Here is a 25,178-nt window from a genome sequence, read left to right as displayed (position 1 = left end):
TCCATTGACGGCTACTTCTTGGATCTCAGATATGCGCTGGGATCGCTGGATGGGCTAGCCTCATCTAAGGTAGGTTCTGTGTGGACAACTGCCTAGTGCAAGTTTCTGAATGTAATCGTGTGAGCTCGTTTTATCGCCGGTCGCTGCTGTCAAAGACCACACGTGCTATTTTCGCCGCTTCACTGGATGGATGGTTTGAAAGCTTCTGGCCGCGTTTGAACTCGTCTGGTTTGTCGGGCAATACTAAGTGAATGTCCATAATGGACTCATTCCTTGGATGAAAGCCATGCAGAATTGTCTTGTTAGGATGCTGACGTCTTTTGACCACATGTCGCTTTCCACGACGACTTGACCTCAACAGCATAGAAAACGACACGAGGGAGGGACATCTGAGGCGAGACTTCACGTCAGCTGAAGGATCGTAGAGTTTTCATACGGCAATCTGCCAGGCGAATCAACGTCAATCTCGTATGAAGATGAGTGGCTAAGCTCGCTGGCCGGGGAATAGACGGGCGCGCGGTGCCTCGATAAGGTTATGCAGTCGGAGAGTCAACTTGGGAGGCAGTCGGATCTTCCATCAGGCATAATAGTGAGAGGTCAATGCGAATAACAGAAAGGCTGCAAATGCACCGGCAGAACTACATCTTGCGCGGAAGAATGAGTGACCCACCTCTGGAATTACCAATTACTTTGAATGTCAGTCGTTGCTACCTGTGATTCATGTATGTATTTACATAGATAGATACAAGGTATTTAAATACCTGCTTTAAAGTGCTCACACAGGTAGGTGGTATATGTAGTTGGTGACGTAAATAGTACATTGAACTCATCCATAAATAAGTTGAGAAGTAGCAAGAAGCATGTTTTGATTGCGAGTGAACGCTACCTACTTACTTACCTACCGGTGAAAGATGTTCGACCTGAGTTTACGGTCCTCATTTACAGTTGAGAAAGAAACACTCTATCTGCTATTACCATCTGTTCATTACCCCCCCATTGACAGCATCGAAATGCGAATTGACTTGCTCATTCCATTACGAAACTCATTTTAAACAAGATGACGACTGACTGACTGAAACGACCTTTTGGTTGCCTCATTATCGTTAATGACGACGATGGCAAACAGCAAGGTACACTACATACGTGCAAATACATGCATGATCTGAAGCTGACTGAAAGAAAGACCAAAAACAAAACGAAACGAGCTGCGGCTGATGGACCGCGAAATTGGGCTATGAGCAAAAGATGAAGTTGCGGCCAGTGTGGATTGAACACACGACCTTCAGATTAATTGAATGAAGTTTCTAGGGTTGAGAACCCACTTCAGTCTGACGCTCTCCCAACTGAGCTATGTCCGCCGCTATCTTCGTGATCCACCGTCAGGTGGCACTGCTATGAATCCTCGACCACGCGAAAAGCTGGCGTTGATCGTGCGTGCATTTCAACAATTGCAAGTTCTAGAACAATCCATCAACAGTACAAACGGATCAGAAACCTACGGCCAGAGTCATAAAGGTTATGTGGTAGGTAGACCCAGGACAGATGCGTGCTTCTCGTGAAATGGCAAACTGGCCGCGCTGTTTGTTAATACGAGTCATCCTGAGACATCAGCAAGGAGATCGATCAAAGCTTCGGCCTCAAAAAGGTACACTTTATTATGCCCAATTTCCCAATGCTCAGTAGAAGATGACTCCCTCGGCGTCGCTAGCTGATGCGGCCACAATGCCTCCATGGCTTGGTTGAAGTTTAGAAAAAGAAAAAAAAAACCTGCTTTTCATGTCGCAGAGTCATGACCATATGAACATCCTAATCACTCACATGCAGTACCTCCCAGCCGTCTAAGTCTCCCCCCTGGTCCGGTTCCCCCCAAAACCCCACTGTCTTGCTTCTTTACCATCCACGCGTGGCCAGCTTCTCCTCCGTCTTCAGGCTGTCGCAGTTGATGCCAACCATGGCCTCGCCAAGTCCCTCACTGCACTCGGCGAGGACCTTGGCGTCCTTGTAATGCGTTGTCGCTCTCACAATGGCCTTGGCGCGCTTGGCCGGGTCGCCAGACTTGAAGATGCCGCTGCCGACAAAGACGCCGTCGCAGCCGAGCTGCATCATCAGCGCCGCGTCCGCCGGGGTGGCGACACCGCCGGCGGCGAAGTTGACGACGGGAAGACGACCGAGCTCGGCCGTCTGCTGGAGGAGTGTGGGGTCGACCTCGAGCTCTCTCGCCAGGGCGCGGATGCCCAGGACGCCCTCGGTCTGAAGAACTCCCTTGGCGCGGGCAATATCTCGGGTGACCTGCTTGACGTGGGTGACGGCCTCGACGACGTCGCCGGTGCCGGCCTCACCCTTGGTGCGGATCATGGCGGCGCCCTCTGCGATTCTGCGCAGGGCCTCGCCGAGGTTGCGGCAGCCGCAGACAAAGGGAGCCTTGAAGTCGGCCTTTTCCACGTGGTAGACCTTGTCGGCCGGGGTGAGGACCTCGCTCTCGTCAATGTAGTCGACGCCGAGGGCCTCGAGGATCTGGCACTCAACAAAGTGGCCGATGCGGGCCTTGGCCATGACGGGGATGGTGACGGCGTTCTGGATCTCCTTGATGACGGCAGGGTCGGACATGCGCGCGACGCCGCCGTCCTTGCGGATGTCAGCCGGTACGCGCTCCAGGGCCATGACGGCACAGGCGCCGGCCTCTTCGGCGATGCGGGCCTGGGCCGCGTCGGTCACGTCCATGATGACACCTCCCTTGAGCATCTGGGCGAGTCCGGCCTTGACGGCAAAGGTGTTCTTGGCATCGCCGTTGGTGCCGTTAGGCTTGGTCGCGTCGTTGTTGGTCATTGTGACTAGAGTTGTAATGCGACTTCCGGGGCGTATCTATGAGATAGATGAACCGCTATGAGATGAGCGATGATAGTGAATTGGAGGTGTGAAGGTACAGAAGGCCTGAGTGAAAGAGTCGGGAATAGAACGGCTCCGGTAGTGAGGGGTATCTTTTTTTTTTATTTTCAATCAATCAGAGAGAAAGAAGGGCCTCAAAATGGCTAATGATGATTCAAGATGCTCCGCTTCACGATGGGTCTGGTTGTTTGTCATGAAATCCGGGGAAAAGGGGTCTACAAGAAAGATGAAGACGGATTGGAGGGGGGGCAAATATGTATATGGCGGCGACGACAACTCGATGATGACACGGAATGTTCAACGGGGTAACCAAGATTGGATGAAGAGAAAAATTTTTATACTTCTGCTGTACCGAGTCATCCCGTCTTTTCCGCGGATCTTCCCAAAGTTCCATCTGCTTGGAGAACAAGACCAAAGGGACGCCAGCGGCCAGCCAGAAAACCCCTCCGCCTTGGCGAGCCGAGCAAAGCAGCGCGTGGCCCGCGACTGAGTCGGCGGCGACACTTGGCCGTAAGGAAGGGGAACCGCTAGGGCCGAGCTTACCACCCGGCAGTCTGCAGATAATAGTCATGGGTAGACTGCGACTCTGCAAGATGGATGATGTGGGTTGCGGGCACGGGCATGAGGGGGACGGATCAGGGCCCGATCTCGGAAAGGCAAGATACGGTTACTCCGGGGCCCAGTACAAGAGCAACCTTAATGAAATGGCAGTGTCATCGAAGTATCCCGCGGGAGTCGTAGACCGTAGTGGGCGCGGAGGGCGGTCCATTCCTGCGCACCAGTGTTTGAACGGGTGGCGGAGTCTGACGGTAAGACGGGCTCAGTCGCACAGATGTGGAAGTCTGGGATCCTGGACACGCTGGAACTATTTCCTGATGAGGAGAAAGATGAGGATTCCGTGATGTGGGACGTCTACGTTGTATCGATGAATCACGACCCGACATATTCTCTTCATCATGGGTCACTCTGGCAATGCGCGCATATAGTGTATGTACAACGTAATTGCATGCCACCCTGGTAGCCACCCGGCGAGGCAACGGCTTCCATGTTTGGTGACAAGTGTCTACCGACAGTCAAACATGCTCCTAGCGGCGGCGACAGTTGCAAAAGACTGAAGGGCGGGCAGAGAGCGGTTGTCATCGGATGTAGATCCGAGCGACCACCTCAATCCCTCCTACAAACCCGCCAGTGCCGCCCTACCGCTCTCTTCAGTCTTTTCCGCACGGGACAGTAGCCAGATCGCCCCATCTTCTTCCGTCCGAGCTGCAGAGTCAAGCTGGAAAAAGCTTCGTATGCATGGAATCTTCTCTCGCCGCCGCTCCATGCAGTTGCATCGCCTACCTCTCCATCTGGCGGGCGCCTTTCCATGTCCCGTTGCTCCGCCAGTCATTGACATTAACCAGCCAGCAACGAACGACATCTGCATGGATCTTTGGTCTACCAGTGTAGCCAGTTCGCGCCGTTTACGCCCTTTGCGCCCACAGCGACGGGACATTCCTGGTCTACACTCTGCACAGCGGAGCAAGTTGGCGGCGAGCTACTAGCAAGCCGCCATTGCTTTACCTAGGCCGAGGACACTCTGACTGAACCGCTGATTACTGCACACCGCGGGCAAGATAAAGTTCCTTACTTTACGTTAGCTAGCAAGGGTCTTCAACAAGCCGTTATCGCCAAGGCCGACGAAGCAACCCCCAAATCCCCGTTATCCTAATTACCCTCCGCATATCCGTACGTACTCGTAGTCTGCAACCTTTTGCTCCTGTGCACCGGTCCGGGGCGTGGTGTCCGAGGTCTCTGCCTGTGTTCATGACTCAAACGCGACATTTGGAACCTTTTGCGACTCTGCCCATCATTCTCAAGAACTCTGCTGAACGCCATCAGCTACAGCTTCCTCAACCTCACAACCTTTTTCTCAAAATGTCTCCCCTCACCGTCGGTGTGCTGGCTCTTCAGGGCGGCTTCCACGAACATGTCGAGCTCGTGCGGAAGGCCGCCGCCTACCTCGCTACCGCCCAGTCTTCGTCGCCAAGCCCGGGACCCGACATCGCCGCCATCGAGGTCCGCACCGAGGCAGAGCTCCGAAGCTGCGGTGCCCTCATCATTCCGGGCGGAGAGAGCACCACAATCTCCTTCATCGCGGTGCAGTCTGGGTTGATGGAGCCTCTAAAGGAATTCGTCAAGTAAGCCACCTCACCATGAACGAACCCGACTTTGCTTCCATGATGTCATTTGCAAGATTGGGAAAAATTCCACACTGCAGGATTTTCTCTCTCATTGCCATCATCCCCCTCACTTTTCTCGAATTTCTTGGAGAGTTTTCTGGTGAGACAACGTCTAACTCGTATCCTCTTTTTAGAGTCGACCGTAAGCCAGTCTGGGGAACCTGCGCTGGCGCCATTCTTCTCGCTGATGAGGCAAATGCCACCAAGAAGGGCGGCCAAGAGCTCATCGGCGGGCTGGGCGTGCGCGTCCACCGCAACCACTTTGGTCGACAGATTGAGAGCTTCGTAGCGGACCTAGACCTGCCCTTCCTGACGCAGGGCGACGGCAATACGAAAACGGCATCCTCCCCTTACCCCGGCGTCTTCATCCGCGCCCCAATTGTAGAGGAGATCCTCTACATGGAGTCCGAGGCGGCCGGCAAGCCGTCTTCCTCGGCTGTCGAGGTCCTTGCTGTTCTGCCGGGGCGAAAGAGCAAGGCCGCCGCGGGCGTCAGCCAGAGCACTGCGGACGACTCGGTTGGTGACATTGTTGCTGTGAGGCAGCAGAACATCTTTGCCACGAGTTTCCACCCCGAGCTGACTGACGACGTCCGCATCCACGTGTGGTGGTTGGAGCAGGTGATGCAGGCCGTGGCACCGACATCATCCGCATGAGCGCGGTGCTGAATACTCAGAGCAAAGTGATGTCACAACGCATATTTTGCAAAAGGAGAAAAAGACACTCACACGAAGCCATTGACGAAGGGGTCAACCGAGGGCGTACCGTCTTTGCGTCGACGTTGAGGGGTGGCATATGCCACAGATTGCCACGAAATGCCACCACAGATGCCACTGGGGCCGACGGTTCCAAGTCACATCACATCACATTTCACATCCCACTCGGCTGGCAACGATTAGGTATCAAAGAGAGATTCATAACTTGCATCACGCACAGACGCAACGGGAGGAGATTTGCAGATCTTAGTGCTGGTAGCAACGGGTGGGCAGAGAGTTTGCATAGCGCTGCCTTTGTCGTTGGAATGAGGAGAAATGGGCTAGTGACATCCGTGGCTTGCACGGAATTTGGACCTCCCGCCAATCCCAGACACATAGTCAGATCATGCGAGCCCCCTCGGCTCGCCTGCGAGTACGGGCCGGTAAGCAAAGTGCGAGATAATACGTACTGGTCCCGCGGGAGGAGGGTTGGCAACAGTGTGGGTAAAGACAGAATTTAGAATAGAGCAGACGGAATCGAATATGATCAGCAGACCTAGTTCAGCCGCCGACAGACATCCAGTCAGCAGGGTCCAAGATGGCCTCAACGAATGCAGACATTTCCAAGACTGATGTGCAGATCCAGGACCAAGGATGAGGTCGAACCTTGACCTCATCTTTGGTTCCAGCTGTGCCCATGTCCGTGATCCTGGGATGGTTCCTGGGGTGGGCACGGGGTGTGCCTTGACATTGGGACCTGATAGACAGGGCCGTGATGAAAAGATCTTCAGCAATGACTTGCAGACAAGACCCGTCGACGCATAATTTTTTTGAAAATAGGGAACATGGCTTGGAGGCGCAGATCATTCTCAATTCTTCCAACAGGAGAGGAAAATTGCCAGACCCATCAAGGTGGTGAGCTTTTCGACCCCTGGAATTTGCGTGTAACCCCAAAATGGGACCGACATCAAGGGGACATGCATGATCTGATTGCTACCCGCAGTGCTAGCAGCTTGGGTTCTAGTTTACCAGAAAAGAGCACTTCGGATGGGTCGGATTTAGAATGATAATAATTCCATTACACTGTCAGCGGCATTGGCGTGAGGGTTCAACTCCCAACAAGGTAGCCAAGGAAGATGAAGAATGCACAGAGAATCTGAAATGGACTGGGAGAACCACAAAATTGTATGTTTTTGCTGGATTTTAGGGTGGAAGGGGTAGTTGGATTTCATTAAGTGTGTGAATCTCTATCTACTAGATGGAACTACTAGTTGGTAAAGAATTTGAAAGTCCTCTTGGGATGATATGATGAAGTATGTACCAGACTGGAGTAAGTTTATACAATGAATCAAAAAGGAAACCCTCATAGGTTCGTATTGAATACAAGTGGTATCAAGTGTGGTCCGTAGAAGTAAAGCAAAATCATCCGCAGGCTACAAGTTCATGAATCTTCATGGCCATCAACATCATCCACAATCTGCGACACACTCCACGCTCTCGACCCGCTCGCTTATGAAGACATGATCAACAAGAGAACAAATGCGCTGACGCAAAGAACAAGAGATTTGTCTGAAGAGACTATGTGTCCGGCACCGCTGTTGAAGCTGCCAGGACGGAATGACTCGTTGGCATCGGCAGTGACGGTTGCCGTCGACTTCTCAGTCATTGTGACTGTGGCTGTCTGTGTAACCGGCTCGGCGAAGAGGCCCCCATCAATGGTGGAAACACGTCCAGGGACGTTTGTGATTTGTGGCAAGCAGGGCTCGCTCGCGCAGGTCCTGATAATGGTGCGGGTCGTGGTCAAACCGGGCTCGGTGACGGTCTCGAGGAAGGTCGATGTGACGACGGCATCAGTCGCTTGAGGAACAGTGAGAACGGCACTGAAGGGTATTGGGCAGTCGGTGCAGGTGGCTTGGGTTGTGGTGAAGCCGGGAGGGAGCGCACTCCCGGATGGCTGGCATCCTGTGATGCCGGTACAGGTTTGGGTGATGGTGTACGTCTCTGGCCTCAGACCCTGAGAGCACTCTGGGCAGAAGGTGGGATAGACTGTGGTATAGACTGCCGTGAAGGGGTCATTGTTGTTGGTGCCTGTGGGTGCGGCCTGCTGAGGGAGGAAATAGATCGAGATCGGCTCGACCCTGGTAACGGTGAGAGCATCTAACGTTGTGGTGGAGGAACAATCCTCTTGTCTGCGGAAGACCCTTGCGCCAGATGCAACGGCAGCGAATGCGAATATGAGTTGCAACATTTTTGTAAGAGGCAGAGCTGAAGTTGGTGTCGCAATTGGATTCAGGGTCAAGAATGGCAAGAATCTCGAGCGGGAGAAGGAATGCGGACAAACTCTATATCAGGACATCTTGATCTCCAGATGGACCGATATCGTATGCCTCCTTCCCGCCGGCCGCCAAGCCGTTTCTCGACCCTGACGTCCATCTCCGGAACGTCATGTCTACTCGGGCGTCAACTCTATTGTCCGCCAACCCCCTTGGGACTGGAAAGACGCCCCTCCGAGGGCTCCCAAGGGATCCCAAGGGCTTTCTTAGGCCGGAAAAGACGCAATTCCCACAAAGCCCTGGTTGGACAGTATGGGGGTTTGCTGAGCAGAGCGGCTGAATGCGAACTCGCCAAGGTCTTTGTGACTGCAATCGTGGAGCTTTCTGCCCAGAAGCTCCAATGCCTGGCCTCGCCCAGCGCCACGTCCGGGTGCGGCCGTGAGAGGATCTCTGTAGTCAGTCGGGTAGACAGGTAGGGATAGCTTCAACTGTCACGGGCCGTCCTGTTCAGAGCCAAGGTTAACCGGATCCGAACAAGAGCTTAGATCGGAAATAAAAAAAAAATAAAAAATGTCAAAGCTCCGTGGGAACGGTGAGATTGAGTTCAAGGGTCTAGGCTCTTTGAAGGGGTGTCTTAGTTTAGACGGGCTGACCAACCGCGACGGCTCCCCCGGGGGAAATCGCGCCAACTGTTGCGTAGATCTCGCATTCCCGTCTTTAGTTACGGCCTAGCTCTGCTAGTGTGTTATGTGACAACAACCCTCTTTTCCTGGTGCTACACCCCCCTTTCGGGACAGAGGACCTCCGTCTCGCCGTCCTGCTCCTCTCACGTTCGTTTCCGGGCTGTGGCGGTGATATTATCCAAAGTGGCCCAGAGCAGATGAAAGAGGCGACCGAGAGAGAGACCGCCACACAAGTCCACAGCCAGCAACGGCTCGGCTACGTGAACGCCTCTAGCTAGGGAGCTAGGATGCATTTGTTCAAGATGAACTTCAGCTGCCTTGGCCGTCTCGCACTTTAATGCGTCTGACGACCTCCCACTGGCACAATATGAATGGCCCACCAGCAACGCCACGTGAACGCTTTCGTACGATGTGCTGCAAGTCATCCAAGACTTGGCGGCAGCTAGCGGAGAGAGCTTCTGCTAGGCCCTAGGTTGCTAAGCACGGGAGCAAATCCCCCTCCCTCATTAGGAAGACCCGCAAGGCATAGGGTCAGGCGGATGTTGACATCCCAACCGTCATCGTCTTGCGGGCTCGGAATCTGAGATGGGGAAAGTCTAATACTAGTACGGATACACACCTTGGCCATGGTGTTGTGCATACCTAGGGCCTCACCCAACACCCACCCACCGCTGACGCTACTGATGACAACAATGTGATTGTAAAAATGCGGGCTCTGAGCAGTTCTGTCAGGCCCGCCGGGCGCGGAAATTCCGCCATGAGCTCCCGAAGCGGCTCTAGTTCTCTCTCGGTTGACGGTCTTGTCTTAGATCTCCAAAAACGCCAGGCTCCCTTCTCACCAATCGCCTCTGAACAGCATCACGTCTTTGGCCGGAACGAGCAGAACTCGGCCAAAACCAGTCACAGAGTAGGTAACCATGAAGTCAGGCAAGGCATCGATCCTCCTGTTTTCGAATGAGATGGCTCTGGCTTCTGCCGTATTCTCGACGAGAGGCACTCGGCCCGGTACGAGTCTCGCCACAGGAGTTTCGCCATCTCTCCCTCTCTCTCTCTCTGTCTCTCTCTCTCTGTCTCTCCTTCATTCGCCTCTCTTGCTCCCGATATCAACCCATTATACATCTCGTCATAACTTGATGCTGCAATCGAGCTCGAGATAGCGTATCCATCAATCCCATAGAGACATTGTGCGAGCCAACTTGGCATGCGCCCAGGGCTGAAGCCAGATCCGCCATCGTCCGCATAGGAACGACATTCCACACATCTGAGCCATTCCGTTGGACAGGAACGCACCAGTCTCACGGCAACAAACTGCAGCAAAACCTCCCCATTAAAACAATCGAGCCATCTTCGTCTACCATTGTACAGAAACTTATCAAGTATTTGTTTCACGGCGTCCACTTACTTTGAGGCTTTCTCTTGTGGCCTTTTCCCCCTTTTCCCTCTTCCCGTTGAAACAGCGGCGCCTCCCGTCATCCTCGAGAGATGCCACTGCATGGTCAATAGCGACCAGATAGGTTCTTGTATAACTCTATCTATATCCGAAAGGAAACAAGACAAAGATCGTCTCTGATTACGCAGCAACAACGCTTACACATCCGAGGTAACCTTGCTGCTGCTCGGCTTCCAGACCTGGTGTCTTGGACGGTCTTGAGACTATCGTGCTGGGATCACGCAGCAGCGCTTCACTATCATGAAGTTCACCACCACCTTGGGCCTGTTGGCCGCCGCCAGCCATTACTGGCGTGCCGTCGCCCTGCCTCAGTTCCCCGATAATCCTGTCTGCGCTGCCGGCATCACATCTGTCGAAGTACAGCCGGTGCAGTTCATCGTCAGGCAGCCCATCTACATCAGCGCCTTCCTGCCAGTCAACACCGTCCTGGTTCTTGATGATGGGCTGACCCTCACCATCACCAACGCGCCCCTTACCTTGGTCACCGAGATCGACAAGCTGGGAACACTGACTTCCCAAGTCACCAGGTGAGATATCCATGATTTTCACCAAGACTTCATATATACATACGTAAGCTAACTTGACTGCTTAGAATCATCGATCAGGTCTCATCTATCCCGAACGCCTATGTGACCATCACAAGAGGTGGCCAGGCTGGATCAGAGGCAAGCACAATTACAATCTTCCCCTCGGGCCCTGATGGCGTAGGAACCTACTTGGTCTTCACACCCTTTGCCATCACTGCCGCCACCACTGGCAGCAGTGTCCCAGAAACAGCCACTGTCGCGGGCACTCCTCTCGACGCAAGTCGTTTGGTGACCCAGTCTGCGCCAGGCCTGAGCAGCATCATCAACCCCGGACCGAGCCCTGCCTCAGCTCCGGTAACAGTCGCTGCTACGGCGTCTGGTGCCGGGGCTCTGCCTCAGATCTTTGCTACTGTCAACGTCGGTGGTGCCTCGGGAGTGCCCAGGAATTTTACCGTCATCGACTCGACTGGATCTGCGGGTACGGTCTTTGCGCAGACGTTTGACAGCTTCTCAATCACCGTCACTGGTCCTCAGAACGTCATCACTGTATTTGGTAACGCCGGTGTTACGCCCGCTGCTATCACTTTGCCCAGCAATAGGCTTGTTTCGCAGACCGGGGCAAATAACGGAGTCCTCCAGATCATTCAGACGGCCGGCGGCGAGGCCGACTTCCTTGCTAGACTCACTACCGTCAGCATTGCGGGCCAAAACGGCCAGACGGGAACCTTTACACTTATTCCCACGGCCGGTAGTGTTGGTGCGGTCATCGTACAGACTGCGGCACCGGCTCTGGCTGGCATCTTCCAGACGATCAGCGTTCCCGGAGCTACGCCAACCACGCTTTCCATCCCGGCACCCCAAGGACAAACTGGAACAGTCATTGTGCAGACCACGAATGGCTTCACCGGCCCTGCTGCTGGTCCGTTCACAACCGTTACCGTCGGCGGAGGCCAGGGCGCAAGCCCCGCGACTGTCACGATTCCTCCCGCTGCCGGTGCCACGGACGGCCTCTTCACCGTTCTCATCCAGAGACCGGATCCTGCGGCCTTCTCCGGGCCTTACCGAACAATCACGGCCGGTGGCAACACCGGAGGCTCACCCGTCACAATCACGGTTCCTCCCACCGGCACGGGTCAGACCGGCACAGTCGTGGTCCAGCCTGCCATCACCCCCTTTACGGGCCCTTTCACAACAATCACAACCGATGGCAACACCGGGTCCCTCCCAGTTTCACTCACTATTGTGCCTGCCGGTAACCCGACTCTGGGCACCATCATTGTTCAGACTCCGTCAATCACTGCTCGGCCAGCCCTCTTCAGAACTTTGGCGGCGCTCCCAATTGCCGGCCTCGGTGCCACAATCACTTTGCCTGTGGTCGGCAGCTCTGCCACCGGCGTCGGAACTATTGTGGTGGCCATAGGACTGGGCGGAAATGACCCGGCCACGACAGCACCAGCTGCTTTGGCTGCTAACCTCGTCACCATTCGAGGCAACTATAACGGTTCGAATCCGTTGACTCTGACACTGCCTTCTCAAGGCAATAATCCGGTTGCCACCATTGTCGAGCAGCTGCCCGTTGGATTCAGCGCGGGAGTCTCGATTGGAAACCCTGCGGCAACTTCGGTAGTCCCTCCCATCACGAACCCGGTTCCTCAACCCAATGTTTCTCCTCAACCCAATGTGCCGAGTGTGCCTGCGGCAAACCCGGCTTCTAACGGAGGAATTCTCCCTCAGGTCCTCACAAGCGGCTACTCTGGATCTGTACCGACTACGGTCACGCTGCCTCCTATCGGAACCCAGACAGCTTCGCAAGTCTTGGTCCTCACGCCACTGACCAACGCTGCCGGTTCCGCCGCGCCTGTTCCTGCAGGCCCTGCCGCGACTGTTGCTCCTCAAGTGATCAACACCATCACTACTGGATTCGCGGGTTCTCTACCCACTACCATTACAGTACTTCCGGAGGGCCTTGCATCTACTGCTCCTGTGGTATTGGTTTTGACCCCGGACCCAGCTGCTCCGACGGCGGCGGCGTCCCAAGGGGCTTTGCCGGGTTCCTTCACAACCTTTACCGGGCCACTTGTTGGATCAACTCCCACCACCCTCACCATTCCTCCCGTGGGAACCAACACAGTTGGTACCGTCGTGGTCTTGGGCAACCCCCTGGCCACTGCTCCTGCTCCTGCTCAGCCAGGTCAGACCCAGACACAGGCCCCTGGTGTCGGCGGAGTTCCATCCAGTCTCGCACCTGGAGCTCTTGGTGCCTTCACCACCATCCAGAGCGGGTTCAATGGTCTCCAGCCCTCGACCTTCACCGTTCCTCCTGCTGTCAGCGGCGCTCTTGGAACGGTTGTCGTCTTGACTCCTACTAACCCAGCTGCTCCCCAACTGACACTCCCTGCCGGAGTGCCTTTCGTGACGGTAACAACTGCTGGTAATGTCCCCGCCGTGCTAACCAATGTGTTGCTTCCCACGGGGACAAACACTCTAGGAACTGTTCTCGTCCAGACCCCTACTAACATAGCTGCCCCTCAACTCACTCTGCCTGCTGGAGTCCCATTCACGACGGTGACGACGGCAGGAAACATCCCTGCTGCACTAACCAACGTGATTTTGCCAACTGGAACAAATACTCTGGGAACGGTCCTCATCCAGACACCCGCCACTCCAGCTGCTTCTCAGCTGAACCTCCCCTCTGGAGTGCCGTTTGTGACGGTCACAACACCAGCCAATGTTCCAACCGTGTTGACCAATGTGTTATTGCCTTCGGGAACGAACACTGTTGGCACTGTCCTTGTCCAGGTGCCTTCGTCCTTGTTCACGGCTCTGCCAACCGGTGCTGCCACCGCCCCCGGCGCAGTCAACCCTGGCTCTTTGGTGCTTCCTGGACTCACCATTCCGCCAATCTCCATCAACCTGCCCACCATCATTCTGTCTATCCCTAGTCTCAGCCTGGGTGCCTTCATCACATTGACCCAGCCTGGACCGGTAGCAACAACAGCCGTGCTCCCTCCCTCCGGCACCAACTCGGTGGGCCTCGTGATTATCCAGACACCGACTGTCGCCGCGACTGCCGCTCCAGGCGCTGGTGTCTTCACGACTCTCTTCCAAGGCTTCTCCGGATCTGTGCCGCTGACTACGACCCTGGCACCGACCGGAACAAACACCCTTGGCGTTGTCTTGATCCAGACGCCAACGGTCTCGGTCGACGTCAACATTCTCCAGACCACCACGATTGGCTTCACCGGATCACTCCCCACTACCATCACCGTGCAGCCCTCTTCAGGTGGCTCTGGTCTCGTGGTCGTTCAGACCCCGTTTACGAACCCCTCGGTTTCGGCGACTAACGCGGCAAGCATCTTCACCACTACCACCCAGGGCTTCACTGGAATTGCGCCTACTACGATTACATTCTTCCCTGGTGGGACCAACACAGTTGGCACGGTGGTTGTTCAGACACCAATCTTCTCTGGAGGCGTGGTGGTGCCGTCCATCTCGTTGGGTCTGCCGCAGATCCAGGTCACCATCTCCATCGGCGGACCTATTGCGGCGACATCCACCATCTTGCCTTCTGGCACCAACACTATCGGAACCGTGGTTGTCCAGACTCCCACAGCTCCTGGAGGCTCGCCCCCGGCGGTCACCACGCCCACCGGCTTTGTGGTTGTTACGACTGGTTATACGGGGACTACACCGACGACCTTCACTCTGCCACCATCCGGCACTCAGCCCGGGGTTATAGTCGTCCAGACTCCCACTACCGGAGCTGCGGTGGCTCCGAACAGCTTCATCACGGCTGTCACTGGCTTCACCGGAACCACGCCGACGACGGTGACGATCCTGCCTACGGGCACCAACTCGGTTGGCATCGTCCTGATCCAGACTCCCACCCAGTTCAGCACTACCGTTCTCATTAGCATCAGCGGCGACCCGCCTCCGCCTACTGTCCCGAGTGGCTTCATTCTCACCACGACGGTTGGCACCGGCACTCTGCCCACCACGGTTACGTTCCCTCCTTCGGGCACCAACCCGGGCAGCGTGGTTGTCCAGACCCCGTCTGTGGGAACAGCGGCTCCTGGCGTCACCAGTGCTTTGCCCAATGTCATTGTCACGAGTGGCTTCGCCGGCTCTGCTACGTCGACCCTCACGCTGACTCCCTCCGCCGCCGGCAATCCCACGACTTTGATCATCCTGACGCCTACTTCTGCTGCTGCTCCTTCAGCCACGGTTTCTCCAGCCTCGTTCATTACTCTTACGACTGGATTCTTCGGCTCCGGCGTGGCAACCACGACTTTAGCACCAGTGAACGCCGGCGACCCGGGAACCGTCATTATTCAGACACCGCTGCCCACGTCTGGTCTTTCGTTCCTCACCACGACTGTTGGCTTCACGGGATCTGTTCCGACTACCGCCACGGTCTTTCCATCTGGAACCCAGACTGTTGGAGCCATCATCATCCAGACTCCTATCGGAAGTCCTCAGGTCACGAATGTCGCCCCTACACCTACGACCCCTGGTTTCTCGTTCATTACCGTTCAGACTGGTTACTCTGGCACCGGAACTCAGATCACCACGATTCTGCCCACTGTGAGTGGCAGTGTCGGTCTTGTTCTTATCCAGACTCCCACTGTTGGCCAGGACCCGGCAACTTCTAGCCCTACCATCAACATCCCAACCTCAGGGGCAGTCACAACTCCGACCGTCGCACCCGCATCACTCGTGACACTCATCAGCACTTACACTGGATCAGTTCCCTCGACCACTACGCTCGCCCCCGCCGGCACTGACAGCCTGGGCACAGTCATCGTTCTTCTTCCAAGCGCGACGGCAACTCCGGGAACCACTCCTGGCGCTGGCTTTGCGACGCTCATCAGCACCTACACCGGATCTGTGCCCTCGACTTCGACTATTCTTCCCACTGGAACAAACTCCCTGGGAACCATCGTCGTCTTGGTCCCAAGCTCGACTCTCAGCGCTGGTGTGCCGGCCATCACGTCTTCTCCCGGTGCGGTTTTTGCCACTCTCACTTCTACATACGGAGGCTCGGCTACTTCATTCCTGACTCTTCCGCCATCGGGAACGGGCTCAACTGGTACCCTCGTCGTCCTCGTTCCAAGCAATGTCCTGGCCTCTCCAACAGCCACGCCCGCCTTCCCTCTCACCACAGTTACATCGACTTATGGCGGCTCCATTGTGTCAACGGCGATCGCTTCACCCGTCAACCCTGGAGATCCTGGCACCCTCATTGTCTTGGTCCCAAGTAACGTTGCCAGCCCTACCGGTGGCGCTACTCCTACTGTCGGCAACAACTTGCTCACAACATTGCTGTCAACCTATACTGGCTCAGTTCCCTTGACTACCACTGTCGCCCCCGTCAACTCGAACGATCCTGGAACGGTCATCGTTCTCGTCCCGAGTGCAACAAGTGCAGCAGGCGCGGCAACGCCCACCGTCGGTGTTGTCATCACCAGTTTCTACAGCGGCTTGGTGCCTTCGACATCGGTGCTACCCCCTGGTCCCTCTGGTGAACCTGGTGCCACCGTCATCTTCCTACCCAGCAGCTCCGGCCTGCCAACCGTCACTACATCGGCTTTGGCTGCCGGTCTCTACACGAGCACATATGGAGGTTCGGTTACTCTCACGTCCACGCTCCCCGTTGGACCTTCTGGAGGGCCTGGCGCTACCGTCATTTTCGTTCCCAGCATCACTGCTGCGACCACCCCCGCGACCACTGCCCTGGCCGGAGTTCTCACGAGCTTCTACAGTGGACTGGTGCCGTCAACTTCTGTTTTGCCTCCCGGTCCCTCCGGTGAGCCGGGTGCTACGATCATCTTCCTCCCTAGCAACACGGCCACGCCGTCTGCTACGGTGCCCACTGTTGGCGGCTTGTTCACCAGCTTCTACAGCGGTTCCGTCACCCTCACATCTACGTTGCCGACTGGTCCCTTGGGCGAGCCGGGTGCGACTATTATTCTCATCCCGACTCCTACTGCCACCCCGGCTCTGCCGAATGTCTTGACCAGTACGTACGGAGGCTCAGTCACGTTGACCTCGATCTTGCCCACCGGCTCCAATGGAGACCCTGGGCAAACCGTCATCTTTGTGCCGAGCGTCACCGGTGCTCCTACTACTACTGGTGCGCCATCTCTGCCAAATGTCCTGACCAGCACATATGGAGGCTCAGTTACTCTGACAACGGTTCTCCCTGTTGGCCCGTCTGGAGATCCTGCTACGGTCATCTTTGTCCCGAGCGTGACTGGCACCCCCAGCAATACTGGTGCTGCAGGTCTTCCCAACGTTCTGACTAGCACCTATGGAGGATCAGTTATCTTGACCTCAGTCTTGCCAACTGGGCCATCGGGTGAGCCGGCGCAGACAATCATCTTTGTGCCGAGCACCACCGGAGCTCCAGGTCTGCCCAACATTCTGACCAGTACCTATGGAGGATCAGTCACTTTGACAACGGTCCTTCCAGTTGGCCCCTCTGGAGATCCTGCTACTGTCATCTTCGTCCCGAGCGTGACTGGCACTCCCAGCAACACTGGTGCTGCAGGTCTGCCCAACATTCTGACCAGCACTTATGGAGGATCAGTCACTTTGACAACAGTCCTTCCAGTTGGCCCCTCTGGAGATCCCGCGACTGTCATCTTTGTCCCGAGCGTGACTGGCGCTCCCAGCAACACTGGCGCTACGGGTCTGCCAAATGTTTTGACCAGTGTTTACGATGGATCAGTTACTCTGACTTCTGTCATTTCTACTGGCTCTGTGGGAGATCCTCTGCAGACGATTATTTTCGTCCCAAGTGCTCCTGGAGCCCCCAGCACCACTGGTGCTCCAGGTCTGCCCAATGTTTTGACCAGCACCTACGGAGGCTCAGTCACTTTGACATCAGTACTGCCAGTTGGCCCGTCTGGAGATCCTGCAACTGTCATCTTTGTGCCAGGCGCCTCGAGCGTCACTGCGGCTCCTACGTTGCCCAACATCCTGACCCAGACCTATGGCGGCTCAGTCACTTTGACCACCGTCCTCCCCACAGGATCTTTGGGAGATCCTGGTGTGACTGTGATCTTTGTCCCTTCTGCCCCAGGCGCCCCTTCAGTCACTCCTACTCAGTCCCTAGGAAACGTGCTGACCAGCACGTACGACGGATCGGTCACTCTGACCACCACTTTACCAGTTGGCCCCTCGGGAGATATTGCCACTGTCATCTTGGTCCCAAGCAACACCCTGGTGCCAACCAGCACCGCAGCGGCAGGCCTTCCCAACATCCTGACCCAGACCTACGGTGGATCTGTGACGTTGACGTCGGTACTTCCTACGGGTCCTTCAGGAGAGCCTGGTGCGACGGTTATCTTCATCCCCGGCGCTCCAAGTGCGACACCAACTGTTCCCTCAGTCGGCGGCGTTTTGACCAGCGTCTACGGTGGCTCAGTCACTTTGACGACTACCTTGCCCATCGGTCCATCGGGCGATCCTGCAACCGTCGTCTTGGTGCCATCTTCGACTGGAGCTGGTCTGCCCAACATTCTCACACAGACATACGGCGGATCGGTGACTTTGACGACGGTCCTCCCCACGGGCCCTTCAGGAGAACCTGGCGCGACAGTCATTTTTGTTCCAAGCACCCCGATCGCCACACCGACGGTCACTCCTGGAGGCATTCTGACCAGTGTCTACGGTGGATCAGTTACTCTGACGACCACCTTGCCCGTCGGTCCGTCTGGTGATATTGCTACTGTCATTCTGGTACCGAGCAGTACAGGAGATCCGGGTCTTCCCAACATCCTTACACAGACGTACGGAGGTTCGATTACCCTCACTACCACCCTGCCACCTGGCCCGTCTGGAGAGCCCGGTGCAACGGTCATCTTCGTACCAAGTTCCCCGATCGCCACACCGACGATTGCTCCTGGCGGCGTGTTGACCAGCATATATGATGGCTCAGTCACGTTGACGACGACTCTACCTCCCGGGCCCTCTGGCGAGCCTGGTGCCACTGTGATTTTGATTCCTACTACGACTGGGGTCCCATCCTTGCCTAACGTTCTCACCTCAACGTACGATGGATCTGTCACTCTGACCACGACTCTCCCAGTTGGACCTTCTGGAGACCCGGCGACCGTGATCCTGGTGCCGAGCCAGACCGCGGCTCCCGCTGTACCAAGCAATCTTTTCACCAGCACCTACGATGGGTCAGTCACATTGACTACGACCTTGCCTATCGGCACCGTGGTTTTGGTACCTAGTCAGACTGCGGCTCCTGGCCTCCCTAATATTCTCACTTCTACGTACGGAGGATCGGTCACTCTGACTACTACCTTGCCGGTCGGCCCTTCAGGGGATATTGCCACAGTCATTCTCGTCCCAAGCCAGACCGCCGCTCCCGGCCTCCCGAGTGTCTTGACTTCGACGTACGGTGGTTCGGTCACTCTCACGACAACCTTGCCGGTTGGGCCTTCAGGGGATATTGCGACTGTCATCTTGGTGCCCAGTCAAACTGCGGCTCCTGGACTGCCAAACGTCCTGACCAGCACTTATGGCGGATCGGCTACTCTCACAACTGTATTGCCAGTTGGTCCTTCTGGTGACCCAGAGACTGTAATCTTGGTACCGAGCCAGACCGGCGCTGGTGGTCTGCCCAACATCTTGACCAGCACGTATGGTGGATCGGTCACCCTGACTACCACATTGCCCGTCGGCCCCTCTGGTGATATCGCGACAGTCATTTTGGTACCCAGCGTAACAGCTGATCCTGGCCTGCCAAACATTCTGACTAGCACGTATGGCGGATCGATCACGTTGACTACGGCTCTGCCTGTTGGTCCTTCTGGAGATCCCGTCACGGTGATCCTCGTGCCAAGCCAGACTACGGCACCTGGTCTGCCCAACTTATTGACTAGCACCTATGGCGGCTCAATTACTTTGACCACCACATTGCCGGTCGGCCCCTCTGGAGATGTAGCGACTGTTATTTTGGTTCCTAGCCAGACTGCTGACCCCGGTTTCCCGAACATCTTGACGAGCACTTATGGAGGTTCTGTCACTCTGACCACAACCCTCCCAGTTGGGCCATCCGGCGATATCGCAACAGTGATCCTCGTCCCCGGTGCTTCCAGCCAAACAGCCGCGCCTAGTTTGCCCAACGTTCTCACCAGCACGTATGGCGGCTCGGTCACTCTCACGACAACTCTGCCAATTGGCCCCTCGGGTGACCCGGCGACTGTTGTGTTGGTTCCCAGTACCATTCCAAGCCAAACAGGCGCGACTGGTTCCAATGTTTTGACTAGTGTATACGGAGGCTCCGTAACCTTGACGACCATTCTGACAATTGGACCGTCTGGGGACCCCGCCACAGTTATCTTGGTGCCCAGCTCCGTGTCGAACGGTGCTGGCCTCCCCAACGTGCTCACGAGCACTTATGATGGTTCAGTCACTCTTACGACAACACTGCCTATCGGACCTTCTGGTGATCCAGCAACTGTCATTTTGGTCCCCAGCGTTGTTCCTTCAACTACGGCGGCGCCTGGCCTTCCTAATGTGCTGACAAGCACATACGGAGGCTCAGTGACTCTCACGACGATCTTGCCCGTCGGGCCATCTGGAGACCCGGCTACTGTTATTCTGGTGCCTAGCTCTGGTTCAACCGGTGCCGGTCTCCCTAACGTCCTTACGAGCACCTACGATGGTTCAGTCACTCTCACAACCACACTCCCCATTGGGCCGTCGGGTGATCCAGCAACTGTCATTCTGGTCCCAAGCAATACTCTTTCCATCACGGCTGCTCCCGGCCTTCCCAACGTGCTGACAAGCACATACGGAGGCTCGGTCACTCTTACGACGGTTTTGCCTCTTGGACCGTCTGGAGATCCGGCTACTATTATCCTGGTACCAAGCAGCGCCATCCCTCCGCTCATCGATATCTCCATCGGTATCAACCTTCCGGGCCTGTTCACTAGCACATATGGGGGTTCATCCACAGTGACAACAGTTCTCCCGGTTGGCCCGTCTGGAGATCCCGCTACTGTTATCCTGGTGCCCAGCAACCCTCCACTTATTGACATCTCGATCGGCATCAACCTTCCAGGCTTGTTCACCAGCACATATGGAGGTTCGTCCACTGCGACCACAGTCCTGCCTATTGGACCGTCCGGTGATCCGGCGACGGTTATTCTGGTACCTAGCAGTGTCCCTACTATTACGGCTGGGTCTGGATTGCCTAATATCCTCACAAGCACATACGCCGGCTCCGTCACTTTGACGACTGTACTGCCGGTTGGCCCATCTGGTGATCCAGCCACAGTCATCCTGGTGCCCGGTAGTAGTATCACGGACGCCTCGGGACTGCCTAATGTACTTACAAGCACATACGCCGGCTCCGTCACGCTCACTACTGTACTGCCGGTTGGCCCCTCTGGTGACCCGGCCACAATCATCCTGGTTCCTGGTGTTACTGCGACTGATGCTACTGGATTGCCTAACCTTCTCACGAGCACTTATGGCGGTTCTGTGACCCTAACAACAGTCCTCCCGGCTGGCCCTTCCGGCGACCCGGCGACAATTGTGTTAGTTCCCAGTGCCACTATTACCGATGATCCGGGACTGCCCACTCTTCTCACGAGTACATATGGTGGCTCGGTCACGCTCACTACCGTGCTCCCGGCCGGCCCCTCCGGCGATCCGGCTACAATCGTCCTGGTTCCGGGAGCTTCCACCACGGATGCTCCTGGACTCCCGAATGTGCTTACCAGCACCTACAGCGGCTCAGTTACTCTCACCACAGTGTTACCCATTGGACCTTCTGGGGATCCGGCCACGATTATTCTGGTACCTGGTGCGACGAGTGCTGGTGCTGGTGGTCTTCCCAACATCCTCACCAGCACATACGATGGCTCGGTGACGCTTACGACCACTTTGCCCATCGGACCCTCAGGCGACCCGGCAACTGTCGTGTTGGTGCCGTCTTCGATCGGTGCTGGCTTGCCCAATATTCTTACCAGCACTTACGACGGATCGGTCACCTTGACAACTACTTTGCCCATTGGACCCTCGGGTGACCCGGCGACGGTTGTGCTGGTGCCGTCTTCGATTGGTGCCGGTCTGCCCAACGTTCTTACCAGCACCTACGACGGGTCGGTCACTCTCACAACCACCTTGCCCATCGGCCCCTCTGGCGACCCGGCCACGGTCATTCTTGTACCTGGCGCGAGCAACACTGGCGCTCCTGGTCTTCCGAACATTTTGACCAGCACGTACGACGGATCTGTCACGCTCACCACCACCCTTCCCATTGGTCCCTCAGGAGACCCAGCTACTGTCGTCCTTGTTCCGAGCACTGTCCCGAGCGTCTCGGCGCCTGGACTTCCCAACGTCCTGACTTCAACATACGATGGTTCCGTCACCCTCACCACCACTCTGCCTATCGGTCCTTCGGGTGATCCAGCAACCGTGGTTCTCGTACCGAGTGTTGTTCCCAGTATCACTGCGCCTGGCCTTCCTAATGTTCTGACTTCAACATATGATGGCCCCGTCACTTTGACCACTACTCTGCCTATCGGTCCCTCGGGTGATCCAGCAACGGTGGTCCTTGTGCCGAGTGTTGTTCCCAGCATCACTGCGCCTGGCCTTCCTAATGTACTCACGTCTACTTACGATGGTTCTGTCACATTGACGACGATCTTGCCCATTGGCCCCTCGGGCGATCCGGCAACGGTCGTTCTCGTACCCAGTGTCACTGTTCCAACAGTTCCCGGTCTTCTCACGTCTACTTACGATGGCTCTATCACTATTACGACGACGCTGCCGATTGGGCCCTCTGGCGACCCAACAGCCGTTGTCTTGGTTCCAGGTGTTACGGCCCCGGCAATTCCCAATGTGCTGACCAGCACCTACGATGGCTCTGTCACCTTGACCACCACTCTGCCCATTGGACCTTCGGGAGACCCTGCAACCGTGGTCTTGGTCCCAAGCATCCCCGGCTCTCCAGCACTGCCCAACGTCTTGACCAGCACGTACGACGGATCTGTCACTCTCACAACCACGTTGCCTGCTGGGCCGACACTTGTATTGGTTCCAAGCGCCACCAATGTGGGAGCTGGTCTCTTCACCAGCACGTACGACGGCTCAGTCACACTGACGACTACTCTCCCCGTTGGCCCTTCAGGCGAGCCTGGAGCTACCATCATCTTGGTTCCCACAGTCTCTGCTACTGGTCTTCCCAACCTCTTCACGAGCACATATGACGGATCGGTCACTCTTACGACTACGCTTCCTGCTGGTCCCTCTGGTGAACCTGGCGCGACCATCATCTTGATTCCAACGAGCTCAGCTGGAGGACTTCCCAACCTCTTCACGAGCACATACGATGGCTCGGTGACATTGACGACGACCCTCCCGGCTGGTCCATCTGGAGAACCTGGACCTACTGTTGTCCTGGTCCCGGGCCTGACATCTGCTCTGCCAACGTCTGCCCTGCCAAACTTCTTCACCAGCACGTACGACGGGTCCATCACTCTCACCACCACCCTGCCTGCCGGTCCATCTGGCGAGCCTGGACCGACAGTTATTCTCGTCCCTGGGGCTACATCAGCGTTGCCTAATCTGTTTACGAGCACTTATGGCGGGTCTATCACCTTAACTACCACTCTCCCTGCTGGTCCATCAGGGGAACCTGGACCTACCGTTGTTCTGGTCCCTGGTCTCACTTCCGCTCTGCCAACTTCTGCTCTGCCAAACTTCTTTACCAGCACATACGATGGGTCTATCACGCTCACCACCACCCTTCCCGCCGGCCCGTCCGGCGACCCCGGTGCAACCGTGGTGTTGGTCCCTGGCCTCACGAGTGCTCTGCCAAATGTCTTCACCAGCACGTACGACGGATCCATTACGCTCACAACCACGCTTCCAGCTGGTCCATCTGGCGAGCCTGGTCCGACGGTCGTTCTGGTACCTGGCTTGACTTCGGCATTGCCCAACTTCTTCACCAGCACTTATGCCGGATCCATCACTCTTACTACCACGCTTCCAGCTGGACCCTCTGGAGAGCCTGGTCCCACCGTCGTCCTGGTTCCTGGCGCTACTTCCGCGCTTGGAAGCTTCTTGACGAGCACATATGACGGCTCGGTCACTCTCACAACCACTCTTCCGGTTGGACCTTCAGGTGAGCCTGGTTCGACTATCGTCTTGGTACCAAGTCTTACTGGTGCCATTACCACGCCTACTGCGGACTTGAACATCCTGACTAGCACATACGATGGATCGATTACCCTCACCACGACTCTTCCCGCCGGTCCTTCGGGAGACCCTGGTGCCACGGTCATCTTGGTCCCGAGCATCACTGGAGCTTTGACTACTCCCACGGCGGCCTTGCCAAACGTGTTGACCAGCACCTACGACGGTTCGGTCACCTTGACCACCACTCTCCCAGCAGGACCCTCGGGACAACCTGGGGATGTCGTCGTCCTTGTTCCGAGCTCTGCGCTTGACACGGCCAGCAGCCTCATCTCATTCGCCACCGTCACGAGCACCTACAGTGGCTTGGTTCCGTCCATCACGACCATCCTGCCTACCGGCACCGATGGCCTCGGCACCATTATCATTCTGGAGCCCACATCCGCTCTTGGTGCTTCTCCTGGTCAATTCATTACGCTCACCAGCGGCTACTCCGGCGCCGTGCCCTCAACCTCGACTATTCTGCCCACAGGTACTGAAACTGTTGGGGCTGTTGTTATCTTGGTGCCTACGAGCACTGCGGGCATCAGCTTCACCACTATTACCAGCGCTTACTCGGGTGCCATCCCATCAGTAACGACCATCTTCCCGAGCGGATCCGACACTCAGGGAACTGTCATCGTCTTGAACCCCATCACGATAGACACCCCGGGCATTACCATCACGAGACCGTACACCGGCTCCGAGACTTTGACGTCCACGATTCTGCCCGCGGTCTCTGGAGATCCAGCGACCGTCATCGTGCTGGATCCCGCTCTGCTCATCACGACCTCCAACATTGGCTCTTTCACGACCCTCACAAGCGGATACGACGGCTCCGTTGTTGTTACGTCCACCATTCCGCCCGTGGGTACCGATGGACTCGGAACAGTCATCGTTCTGCAGCCCACTGGCTCCGCCACCGTGCCGAGCGTCACCGTGTCGTATACGACCATCATCAGCACCTACGCGGGCTCGTTGCTGGCGACCTCGACCCAGCCTCCTGCCGGCACTGACGCTGTTGGAACCGTCATCCTGCTGGTTCCCAGCTCGAGCGTTCAAATTCCTGGCGTCTCTTCCTACACCACCATTACCAGCACATACACCGGCTTGTTGCCTTCCTTTTCCACAGCAGCTCCCGCTGGAACTGATACCGTTGGCACCATCATCTTCTTCGAGCCAGAGGTTACTGCAACTTCGGGCTTGCCCTTCACCACCATTTTCAGTGGATATGATGGATC

The 25,178-nt window shown here is 56.3% G+C and overlaps 4 protein-coding genes across 4 annotated transcripts in view; 2 read left to right on the top strand and 2 right to left on the bottom strand.

Annotated features, from left to right (window-relative positions):
• Positions 1–1,890: 1,890 nt before the first annotated feature.
• On the bottom strand, positions 1,891–2,826 carry CORC01_06050 (pyridoxine biosynthesis protein; the record flags this gene model as incomplete). The annotated part of the gene is made up of 1 exon (XM_022617692.1): positions 1,891–2,826. The coding sequence occupies one exon, from the start codon at positions 2,824–2,826 to the stop codon at positions 1,891–1,893; it is 936 nt and encodes a 311-aa protein (XP_022475748.1).
• A 1,866-nt stretch (positions 2,827–4,692) lies between these two features.
• CORC01_06049 (SNO glutamine amidotransferase) lies at positions 4,693–5,762 on the top strand (the record flags this gene model as incomplete). Its single annotated transcript, XM_022617691.1, has 2 exons — positions 4,693–5,066; positions 5,243–5,762. The coding sequence occupies 2 exons, from the start codon at positions 4,693–4,695 to the stop codon at positions 5,760–5,762; spliced, it is 894 nt and encodes a 297-aa protein (XP_022475747.1).
• Positions 5,763–7,311: 1,549 nt separating this feature from the next.
• Positions 7,312–8,049, bottom strand: CORC01_06048 (uncharacterized protein; the record flags this gene model as incomplete). Its single annotated transcript, XM_022617690.1, has 1 exon — positions 7,312–8,049. The coding sequence occupies one exon, from the start codon at positions 8,047–8,049 to the stop codon at positions 7,312–7,314; it is 738 nt and encodes a 245-aa protein (XP_022475746.1).
• Positions 8,050–10,447: 2,398 nt separating this feature from the next.
• The window catches only part of CORC01_06047 (UbiD family decarboxylase), a gene marked incomplete at both ends in the record, with an annotated part of 29,501 nt that continues 14,770 nt past the window's right edge, over positions 10,448–25,178 (top strand). Inside the window, 2 exons of the mRNA XM_022617689.1 lie at positions 10,448–10,734; positions 10,800–25,122. Coding sequence (XP_022475745.1) covers positions 10,448–10,734; positions 10,800–25,122 — 14,610 coding nt within the window. The remainder of the gene's footprint in view (positions 10,735–10,799; positions 25,123–25,178) is intronic.

The sequence above is a fragment of the Colletotrichum orchidophilum genome (assembly GCF_001831195.1).
Source record: "Colletotrichum orchidophilum strain IMI 309357 chromosome Unknown Scaffold_44.1, whole genome shotgun sequence".
Classification (NCBI taxonomy): domain Eukaryota; kingdom Fungi; phylum Ascomycota; class Sordariomycetes; order Glomerellales; family Glomerellaceae; genus Colletotrichum; species Colletotrichum orchidophilum.
The sequence above is the reverse complement of the archived record's forward strand: the minus strand, read 5'-3'. Positions and strand labels throughout refer to the sequence as shown.